Genomic DNA, 11,961 nt, shown 5'->3' on the forward strand with positions numbered 1-11,961 from the left:
CAAGTCCAAGTGCCATAACGCAAAATATTATTTCTCCTCCCTGATGCTAATAGGTGCCAAGACATAGAATCAACCCCTTTATTTATAAGTAAGGTGAGAAGCCTGTCCAGTATTATAACATGCAACCAGATTTATGCTCTGAGTTTCAAATAGTCTGTAAATAATGACCCTTAAGTATCTTGTTACAATGCATAACTATTTATACACTTCAACTGGAAGCAAGTATACAAAAAAAAAAAATACTATAAACTTCTGAGATGGGGGAACAAACAAACAAACAAACAAACAAAACGTCTCATTAAGGTTTTGACATTTTTTTCCCCCGGGGCTGAAAGCTAAAAGTGATCACCTATTTTTCAAGATGCAGTTTTCCATGAATAGGAGGAATGGGTACAAAGGGGTTAGCCAGTTTTAATAATAATACTATTATTCTTATTAACTCTTTAAGAGTTACTTTTTTTTTTTTTTTTTTAGAAAGGTGTTAGCCCATTTCCACAGACATGTTAAGCATTTGGAGAAACAACTGCAAAGTACATGGGAGATAGTGGTGGTAACTGTTGATGGGAATAGGTATGTTAGTTAAGGGATCCCTGCCCCCACTGCTTAAACAGCAGCTTGAGTCACCAGCTTCTCATTTCACATAAAGGGACAGATGCCTTTGTGATCTGACTCTTAGAACCAAGCTCTTACACTCAGCACGCGCTGCTATATTTGCAAACAGGAGTAATATTTACAGATACCAAGGAACAAAACATACTACAAACATTCAAGGAACAGATGCTCTCGTAACACGAATAGGCCCCAGAAAGACCCTTGAAAGTAAAGCACTCCAAAATTGCAAAGTATTATATAAGTACAAGCCAGGTTAAGTCTGAGCAAGCAAAATGGGGGTCTACATATGGGCAAATACAGACACTTTCAGTTTCATTTAAGATGCAAATAAAATTTTCCTATATATAAAAATAATTAAAATAATGCATTGTCAAGGCCGGAGGTGAAGTGGGTCATCCAAATGACAGCTATGCGACTGAAGTTGAGAAGACTTAAGAACTGTTCAGTCCAGTTATTCATTCTGTTTATTGAATTGAAAAGAAAGGGAATACAAACAGTTAAGTGCTGTGCACCGACATGGAAAAAGTGTATTTTTTTTAAAAAACCCTAATAAAAACAAAATCAGAAGTTAATGTTCCAATCGAACAATTTTTGAAGATGTTTAACATACTACACATTTATAAAATAAAAAAAAGTTAAAAGGTGTTCTGTAAATAATTAGTAAAATGAGTGAAAATAAATACGAGACCCAACATTCTTATGTTTTTAATGTAATATAGCAAAGAAATTTGAACTACTTAATATAATCCAAGAGGAGAGTAACAAAAAAATCCAGAAAGTTTAAGAACGCAATCCTTTGAAACATTTAATATCAGTCCATAGCAAAGTCATTACATACCAAAAGCTCTAAGTGTTAACTAGTTCCACCACAACTCCATAGAAATTTTGACAATTTAGAAATTTTGAGATCAACAATAAAGTTCTTGTCTTGATCTCTACAGCTTGGTTTGTAAGTAAACACATGCTTTGAGGATCCATTTTTGTTCCATACATTTTCGAAGAGCCAATAACTTTTTCCATCTGTGCCTAAAAATGTTAAGATTCAGATCTAGCACGTTTACCCTAAGAATGAAAAATGCTCAAGTAAACATGGGGCACATTGAATTTAAAATTTATAAAAATATACTGGTATTAACCAAAGTCTTGAAGTCAGAGAACACTTCACATACACACAATGTGACTTAAAGTATGCAGTAAACATGAAAAGTACCTAGAACACTTGGTTCTCTGTCTGTTTATGGGACACACATACACCCATTCATACTACATAGGAAACATTCACACAGTTTTACTGAATCCAGGTCATCTGAATTCAAAGACAGGAAATGTGTTTATATTTGTGTTTCAGCAACTAGAGGCAGCTACTGTAGCAGTTCAAAAACACTACACAATTCAATTAAGTCCACCCTGTTCAAAAAAAAGTGTCAAAGTGTTAATGAATTTTTTCTAATGGTCTTACAAATTAGCATTTTTGAATAAAATGACAGCCAATAATGGTCCTGAGCCAATGTGGGTTTTTAAGCCATAATATAGGACTGATGTTCCTTTTTAAATAGTTGTTCCAAACTAAGTCACGTTGAGGCAACTTGCATGTTCTGGGATATAGATATGAACACAGGTCTACTAAAAGTCTGTCTTCTCTCTTCCCCCCACCCCACGAGCTACCAGTCAACAGAAACTCTATTGTGAACTAGACTTGTGTTGTTACCCCCTCCCCCACCACCTTGTGCATATAAAATATATTCACTCAACAGGGCAGTTCTGGTTTCCATGAAGCATCCTAAAGATTTTTTTTTTCTTTTAAAAGGTGGGAGTGTTGTTTAATGGCATCTCATCACATCAATAGACATAAAACACTCCGCTTAAAATTACTGGCTTGAAACCAGGCTGAGAAGTTACTGCCAAGAGTTTAACAGCTCTCTAGCTTGCATCTTTGTCTACTTGTAAAGTTACTACATTCACTTTGTTTTAGATCTGAAAAATTTATATTAGGGAAAATGAACAAAGCTATGTTTTCCCAGAAGGAGAGATTCGTAACAGCTTATTTCCCCTTTTGTGCTCCATCATCTCTCTTAGGAGTTACTTACCTGAACAGCTCAGGAGCATAATTCATGAAAGGTTTGCCCTGCTAATAATCTGTAGCTATTATGAATTGTAAGACAGCTACAAAACAGTATTGAAGGCAAAAATAAAAGTAAAATACAAATTTATAGTAGGTTCTCCCAGGATTGTAGAATCAGTAACTAGAAATAACTGATCATTGAAAGCAAGTGTCTTGAACTTGCTCTAACCCTTAAATCCCAGCTTGGGAACATTTTTAAGCACATGGAAGTTAACACATTGCAGATGAGCAAATAGCATTTGCTTTTTCCATTGCCAAAATCTCATTTTTTTTTTTTTGGTCTATGTGCAAAAAGTATTAGTACTTTTCAAACCATGTAATGAATGTGTGATGGCATGTTAGAAAGAGTTTAGGCTGATCTCTTGTAGACTAATCCTAAAGCAGCAGCTATAGTTGCATCATTTACTGTCTGTAGGTTTACAGCTAATTTTGATATCAAATTATGTACCATCAATTTTTGTCATGCAGTCTCTCCTTTCTATCAATTTCTGCAGAAGTCATAGAGGCAACACAAAATGTCGACAGGAACCTTAAGAAAAATTCTGGACATAAACCACTCCATCTGATACATAAGCCTTTCATTTATATTGCATAGTCACATAACTAAATTAAAATGAAAAATAAAAACGTGTACTTCTCCTTAGTCCCTCTCTAAATTGTTTTCCATATATTTTAAGAGTATACACTGACTTTTAGAAGCTCTTAATTCTTGGTTTTGGAGATGGAGGGGAGAATGTTTTTCCAAGATAAATTTAAATTAATATTCCTAGATATGCACCCCTATAAAAAAAGGCAGGTATTGGCTAGATGTGCCCTTGTAGCTTTTACCAGCTGTGGAATTCCTGCTATCAGTTTTTACAGGCAGTATTCTACACAAATCCTGTGGAAGGAATTTTTTTATATATATATAAAAACTTCTGGGAATACAGTAGGAGCTTTGGCCTGCATTTTTTTTGTGCTCAAAACTCATACAAAGTCAAGGGCAACATGGGGCAAGCAAGCAGTGCCAGACTGAGCACCTCATCAATTAAATGCACCATAGTAGTAACTCTGGTAACTGAACATTATAAAAGAATTGAAAGTTGTCAAAACCCCCCAACAACTTAGGATAATGTCATGCTCTAAAAGTTAGAAAATCCCACCTTAACATATGTATTTAACATAATACATATGAAGCTTTGAAAGTAATGAATAATAATATTGCTGCTGCTAAACAATTATACTATAGTTCAAATATGTAAGTGCTGTATACAAATTTGGTTTCAAATAAATTCCGAGTCTCAAAGAGGTTATAATAGTTTAGGGGGTTTTTTCCTCCCCCCGCCCTTGCCACAGGAGAAGTCATGCTGCAACTGTAGCACGAATCACAGAATGCTGGTCTAAAGAATGAGTGGGTGGGCAGGGGGAGAAAAGCCTAATCTTTCATTGTTTAAAAAAAAAAAAAAGTCTATGCATCCTCATGTTCCAGGATTATTAAATTCTCACAGTGCAATTTTAAAGCAGATTGTGGAACGCTGAAGGAAAAACAAAACTAGATTGAGGATATGTGTATGCTATGCAGCCCTCATTTCAGTTTGGCAGTACCACACCAGAGAGGAATAAAACTGGTTAGATTAAAAGGTTCATCTCAGCAAGTACACAGAAAATGGGATTTAAGATTAAACACAAGCATGAGAAGAACCTGTTAAACAGCCATAGTCTGTTCAAATCCATCCTGCTTTGTAAACCTTAGAAGAATCCATTTGGTTTTCTTTCCCTTTACAAAGGGACCCATTACTGTGCCATTTCTCTCATTCTGGTTATCCAGCCATGAATCTTTCCATCTTCCCATGGACCCTAGCAAAGTTATCCCTCCACCCAGCCAATGACACACTAGTGTAGATTCACTTAGCTTCAGTAGGAAACAGCCTCATCCACTCCTTTCTTCACACCTTTCATGATAGCAAGGAAGAGGGCATGCAATTTCTTATTTCCAAGCAGTCCCGATACTACCCTTACCTTTGAATTAGAAAAAAGGGAGTTCAAAACCATACCATGAACCAAATGCAGAGTAGTGCAGAAGCACAATAGAGATACCAGGCCATCTGTTTATTTTAAGAAGCATAAAGTACTCAAACTAAGTGTTTTTACACAGGAAATTAAATTAACCATTCCTAAAATGTCAGGTTATTCCACAGCACCAGTTCAGAACAAGATCCAAAAGAGACATTTAAACCTGTAAACTTAAAAGTATATTCTCAAAAATCTATGCATTTGTTAATCAAAGGCTAAAGAAAATATTGCAGGTGTGTAATTCTTCCCTTAACCTGAAAAGGGAAGTTTTAAAAATGTACTGAAATTTGAAAGGTTAGGTACTCTTATTAAGTTTTTAAAATTACAAAGTAATTATTTGTTCCAGCTCTTTCCTAATATTGCTACACAAATTAAATATATGCAAGAAGTCTGTTTTTATGTAATCCAAACTTTGTCCTGTTTATTAACCTAGTAGTTTCATACTGCAACCTGATGTTTCTTGCTTCTAAATAATTCAATTTCTTCATTAGGATGGGCAATGAGGTTTCTCTTTTAAAACAATACTTTTTGTAGCCTGTGTAAAATTCCTTACAGCCACTGCTTTTGGCCAGGTCTTGCACAACACTCTAGAAGAACATTAATTATACTGCATTGCATGACACTTTTTAGGCTGGTTTAAATTCCAAATGTATACAAATGAAGTCATTTTAATCCTATAAATAATTTATTTTTAAAAAATTGTGCTGTTTACCCCTTTACAGGGCAACGAGCCATGTGAAAAGTACAAAACTTTTTGTCAAATGTGATATTGAGTGCTTTTGACATAGTTCACTTGTTTATCACCTGGATTTATATATACTGCGCAACGGGCAAGGCTAGAATCCATGAACCAAGCTGCAAAGATCTCAAGCTAAATAAGGCGGAGAGAGATTTAGAGAAACAAGAGAAGGAAATACTTTCCTATCCAATGTGTACTCTTCAGACTAAAGCACTCTTTCTATCAAGCCTTCTAAACTGTTAAATAAAGTTTTCCAAACAAGCATTTAAACTTCATTACACAGAAGAGCAACAAGAACAGTAGCCTGCCAGACAAAAGGCAGGAGGGAAAAAAATATATATACTGAGTTCAATGGTTAGCCTGAATGTAGCACAGTTCTTCACAACCGATGGGGGGGTAATTCAACACGGTGTCCAACAACGCTCTAAACGACGTGCTTCATCTCAACTGGTTACTATGAAGCAAGGTGGTAAATGTTTGGCCCCGATCGGGCTTCAGAAATGGTTCTTTTTTTCATGACGAGCATGTCTGTCCAGCTATCAATCATGTTTGTTTGCACCAAATCCCAAGCCATTTAAAATACGACTAATTAAGTTAAACAGAAGTCGTCTGCTCCAAATTCTCCATCAACTATCCATGCTACTGCATTCCTCTGAGCAAAGACAAGATGAAACAAAGGGGGAAAAATATTACACTTTGAAGTATTTTTACATCTATTTAAATACCTCTATTACAAATACAAATTTGCATATACTTAGATAAATATATAGAAATAAGGTTTTACTACCATGCAATGAAGAGAGAACTGGCACTCTCTTACATAGAACTACTCTCTCCAGTTCCATTAGTGTATTTAAATTTTACAGCTTCTCACTTCATCAAGAAGTATGCATGATAGAAATAATTGCCAAAAGGTGTTTCATTTTGTTGCTTTAAGCATAGCTTGTTCTCCTCTCAGGATATTAATATAGGGTATTGGAAGGAAATTGTTACTGAACATATGCTACTTAATGAAACAGCGATGCAATGAACAACAAAGTAATGAACTGGAGTCTCATCCAGCATGGCAACAATTTTTGTTTAAATTGGGATCTCACTATTTAGCTCTTCAAAGAAATAAGGCTGTATGTATGTCTCTTTGACCTGCTTTAATTATATCACATTACCAATACTGCTTCACTTGGATTTGGGGAACATCAACCTTTTGTAATTAACATGTTTTCACTGTTTGCCATATTTTAAAAGGTTCCTGAAGCATAGGAAAGCTAATCTAACTGTTCCCAAGTTTCACGCAGTTACATAAAAGAAATCCACAGCACTGAAAGTTCCATCCCTTTCCTGTTATGTTATACAAATGTTTTCTTTGGGATGGGGGCTGGAAAGGAGCCTGAAATCTAACAGAAATAGGGTCAGGAAAGTAGGAAAGAAAAGGAATGGAACCACTGAAGGACAGGAAGTTGGAAAATATTTGGAGTGGGCTGGGACTGAAGGGTGGGGTAGTATATACTCTGTTTTCAGTCCAGAGACATAGTTAGCTGATTAGTCTCAAGTTGGACAGAAGGTCAGGCCGGGTAACACTTTAGACACTAACTGATTCAAAGGCATGACCTTTCATAGGCAATGGCCTAGCCAGACACTGAATGGAAGTAGGCTGTCCCCTACAAGAGTTCATGCCTCAGAATCAGTTTGTAAAGGTGCTACCCGCCCTGCCTTTAAGTCTAGGATTGATTTAATTTAGGCCATATTAGTGGATGGAAGTCTAACACCTACCTCACCAGTAGTTTCAAACAGATGAGCCACAGACTGGATGGCTGTGGACCCTCTCACTACAACAGGGCAGTTATTTTGGACATGGTTAAGTGGTGGCAAGAGAGGGGGCTTGCAGTGCCATAACCTTGGCTATACTAGGTCACTGATTTGGGTTTTCCAGAGGACACATCCTTGCAGTTCACTCCAGCTCCATACTGGAGGTTTAAAATGAGAACTGGAAGGCTCCAATGGCTTCACTAGGGAAGTCTGTGGAATAAGCATACTGATGATTCTGAAGATGACAGAGGGTTCCCCCTCCCCCCCCCCAGAAGAGGCAATGGTTCTGTCCAACACCCAGGAGCTATTTAGTGTTGCATGTTAAATTATAGATCCAAAGCAAGTGGCTGGGAGTCCATTTCACTTGCAGAAGCCCCTAGTACAATCTGTACACAAGCAGTTTTACCTTCAATATCCTGGTTGTCTACAAAAGGTGCTGGTCCCCATATTCTAACAGTGCCATCATCGGAGGCGCTGGCCATCATGGATGGAATCTGCGGGTTCCAGCTGACACAGTTAACAGTACGTGTGTGCCCTGTCAGCTCCGCAATTGGCAGCTCACTACGTTTGTGCCAAATATAGACTTTGTGATCTAAACAAAACATTTGTTTTAAGAAGCAGAATGGGAAATACTGAATTAATGGTCTTTAAAAAAAAAAAAGAAAAAAGAAAAATTCAGAGAACATGACATTTAAATTCTTCCACATACACATTTAGTTCTTAGATATCAACACTGTATAACCTCCCCCACCCTGCATCCATGCACACATACACTTTCAATGTTACAAATTCTAAAACTAAGGCCCTGATGAACCTACAGCAACAAGATTTTCCTTTTAAATTTAAAGGTAAACTGATCAAGAAAACATAGGCAAGTCTCATTAATAAACAAGTCTTGCAAGTCTAGTAAGATCACTAACGAACGAAGAATTCAACTGCAATCACACAACTGTCAAAGTATAGATAAGACAAATCATGCTCCTCCTAAATAAAAGAATATGTATCCACTTGCAAACTAAGCCTAGAACAACCGTTGAACTACATCTTAAACTTTACATTTTTATTATACCACTGTATTTGAAATATACACCTTAAATTTATTTTAACAAATATTTTGAAACAAATGTTCCTAAAGAGGCAGCAGACAAAAGTCACATCCCTAATCGCTAGAAGATGCACCTTAATATTAAAAGACCTTCAAAGTTCTAGCCTTCTTAATCTATTTCTTTCTAAATAGTTTCACAACAGACAACTAGCTTTGGCTCAGCAACCCCCCCTACGCACAGGGGTAAGTTGTGAACAATTACTGACCAACCTTGATACCAATGCTTCAAGACCCATATATTGAATAAATTGTGAACATTTCAGGAGCCACCACCACATCTGAAGGGCAGACATGCCCCCCTTTCTCCTTCCCAGCAGTATAATTCGAGGAACAGTAATTGGTGAAGTGATTCAATGGAGTCTCAAAACCACACTAGTCTAAATAAAATGAAGTTCATTATAGAGCAACTGGTTAAAAGATATTCAGACAAGTGTAGACTGATAGTCTGACAAACATGTGGATGGAAGTTGTTACTTAGTGCTATACCAGGCCCCATCCCAAACAGATATAGACAGAACTACATGAAACATCTGCTCAGGAACACATGCACTACTACTAGTATTTCCAAATCAAAATCTTCAAAAGAAGAAACTATGACAACATTTCAGCTCTCACATCTAATGCTGTTCTGAAAGCTTAGCATGAACATTTGAGCAGCCTACTTCCTCTTCCTCCCAACCCCTTAAAAACAAACAGCCACAGTCTCTGGACCTACCTGCTAGAACAAGATCAGATAATTATTTGATAAATCAATTGCTTTTTGCTTAAATCAGCTCATTTTAATAAGCCATCACTGCATTAGAGAATTTAAAACAAATACGCCAGCTTGCATTTACATTTCACACTCCTCATTTCAGGAGACTAAGGCCTCTTGACAGATATCACATTTGTCAAGCATTATGTGCGTGACAGTAACATACCACATGCCACAACAGTTTATCATTGGATAAAAAGTAGCCCATCATCCACAAAACTGCTCACTAAGCCTACAACTTTGTTTTAACATGTGGTGGAAACATCCACCATAGTTTTAACATATGACCAGCTGGTATGCGACTGTGATGCAATAGTTACATGTAATGCGTGACAAATTTAATGTCTGCTACTGCTACGGGCCTAAATATTAGGGCTGTGCGAAGCTTTGGTAGCCAATTTGATTCGGAGGAGATTCAGCAGCCGAACCTCCAAATCCGAATTGAATTGGGAGACCCATTAAAAAGGTGTGAATCGAATCAGGAGCCTCCAAAAATTGGCTCTGAGAGTTTCAGAAGGCTTTCAGCAAACAGAAACTGAGAAGACTGAGGGGGATGGGGTGATCTTCCATATATGGAAAAGGCTGAGAGTGGTAAGGGAAAGACTGCTCTGATATTGACATTTGTAGCTGGCCAGTGACTGATCTTTCCCCACACACACAAGTGATACGAGTTTTACTTTCAACAGTTTGATGTGCGCTTTCACAGAAACCCCTGCCAGGGCTGTTGGGGGAAGGGGGCGGTGGTGTGCGAATCAGGGCAACTGCCCCAGGTCCTGTACTTTGGGCAGCTCTGCAGAGCCAGGCAGAGCAACTGCAGTGACTCAGCACCACCACTGGCTTCACATCCAGCCACACTGCAACACCCCCTCCCCAAATCTGCTGCTGGCTTCTTAGTCTCTGGGGTGCTTGGGGGCAGAGCCCTGCACAGGCTGATTTGCCCCAGGCCCTGTCCCCTGCTCAGGTCATCTCTGACCCCTGCACCTATCTCCTTGAAACTTGGCAGGCTTCATGCCCTCAGAAGAGGCTACCATCCCTGCTGTTTTCATCCGAATCTGCAAAAAAATGACAAAGTTATAGGTATTTTAGTGATGCCCCATTATAGTCTATGGCCAAATCTCCGAATCTGCACCAAACCTCTGAATCAGCCAAATCGAATCAGGACAGTGATTCAAATCACTGAATTGAATCACAGTCCTTCCGAATCAGCCAAATTCAAATCCAAAGCAAATACCTGCTGCTTCGCACAGGCCTACTAGATATCTCTTTTCTGCATAGGTGATGCATGTGTGTGTGGGGGGGAGGGGGGCATGTGTCCCCCAGAGGCTGGCCACAGCCAAAGTTGCTGCCAGGTGCGGGCAGTCCCTGCTTACTGCTTGCCACTCCCAAACCCCCTTGCTACCAACACTTCTGTGGCCACCTGTGGGTGGTCCCCGTTCGGCCCGCCCTCACTGCCAACGTCACCGTGGCGGTCCCCACTTACCATCACCATGCCCCTGCCACTGGCACTGCTGTTGCCTGTGGGTAGTCACCATGCCCCCCACCCAGCCTCAGAAGGCACGTGTCGTTTATGCTTTTCTGCGTTTAAGAAAATCCATGAGCCATTTGCTCAAGGTGGTACACTCAAAGTGTAAAGACAAGCCAGCATCTTGGTATGGAAAAGGATGTCTTTTTTTGTTTTGTTTTAATTTAAATGGAAAACTCCACAAATGAGCCAGACTGATGCAGAAATCAATTTTACTTTAAAGAGGCCTCATTTTCTTCTTATTTGTGCAGATAGTAGAAAAAAGCCTACCTAGCTGACAACATACCTTAAATTTAAGAGGTTATGACTTATTAATCTGTTACTTTTTTGTACTTAGACTTTCACAGCAGCCATATTTGCAACAATTCAGTGCAAAGAGGCAACAGCCTCAGGCAGTCCGAATCTAAATTAGGTGCCATCAGCTTCAACTACAGCTGGGTAGTTTTTAGACACTGAAAATGAAAAATAAAAAAGCTGTTCTTAAGATGACAACTTGGATAAATTCATTACCACATTCATGTTAGACATAGTCTGTCAAAAAAGTGAACTTTCACAAAAAAGGGATTGGTGGACACCCACACATGCACAAAATATCATGAGATCTCAACACAGACTCTGAACTTTCTGGTACACAAGGTACTACCCCCAAACCAGGATTCTGACTTAAAGAAATAAAAAACCCAATAAACAAATGAGGATGACACTGTCATCTATCCTTCAACTGATATGGGGTAGGGTGGTTTGGTTTAAAATTTCAAGAGCTTTCTTGATACTTTCCAAGAAGAAAAGGAAAATTACCCTAACATGCTGGCCAAGATTTCTACCTTCCAAAAAGGCTATAGTGAACTACTGAGTATAAATAGCAAGTACTTAGTTGTCTCAGTCACTGCCTACAAATATTGTGCCTAAAACAGGGTTCAGCATCCTCAATTCCCACTGAGGTCAATGGGAGTTGAAAGCACTTAACTGCTCACAAGACTGAACCAGTTCAGAGCAAGTTCCATTAACTACATTCTATTCTTGCCACAGACTATTTACAAGCCATAACAAATCCACTATAGTTGCTATGTCATTGACTGAAGACTTTGAAACTTTCTTCCTAGTCTAAATAGTCCTATCCAAGTTGAGATGAATGCTCTCCTAGAACCAAAACAATCTAACCACACCTATCTGATAAAATACCAATCACATTTAAGTTATTCACTTCAGAACTACTTTGGTTCTGAACACAATGCAAAGTGTCTGTCCC

At 38.4% G+C, this 11,961-nt stretch overlaps 1 protein-coding gene across 1 annotated transcript in view; it reads right to left on the reverse strand.

Annotated features, from left to right (window-relative positions):
• Positions 1 to 1,058: 1,058 nt before the first annotated feature.
• Positions 1,059 to 11,961, reverse strand: part of WDR26 (WD repeat domain 26) — a 44,086-nt gene continuing 33,183 nt past the window's right edge. The window contains exons 15-16 of the mRNA XM_019548581.1: positions 7,738 to 7,923; positions 1,059 to 6,177 (exon numbers count right to left, since the gene is read on the reverse strand). Coding sequence (XP_019404126.1) covers positions 6,152 to 6,177; positions 7,738 to 7,923 — 212 coding nt within the window. The 3' untranslated portion in view covers positions 1,059 to 6,151. The remainder of the gene's footprint in view (positions 6,178 to 7,737; positions 7,924 to 11,961) is intronic.

The sequence above is a fragment of the Crocodylus porosus genome, unplaced genomic scaffold (genome assembly GCF_001723895.1).
Source record: "Crocodylus porosus isolate Cpor-Errol unplaced genomic scaffold, CroPor_comp1, whole genome shotgun sequence".
Taxonomy (NCBI): domain Eukaryota; kingdom Metazoa; phylum Chordata; order Crocodylia; family Crocodylidae; genus Crocodylus; species Crocodylus porosus.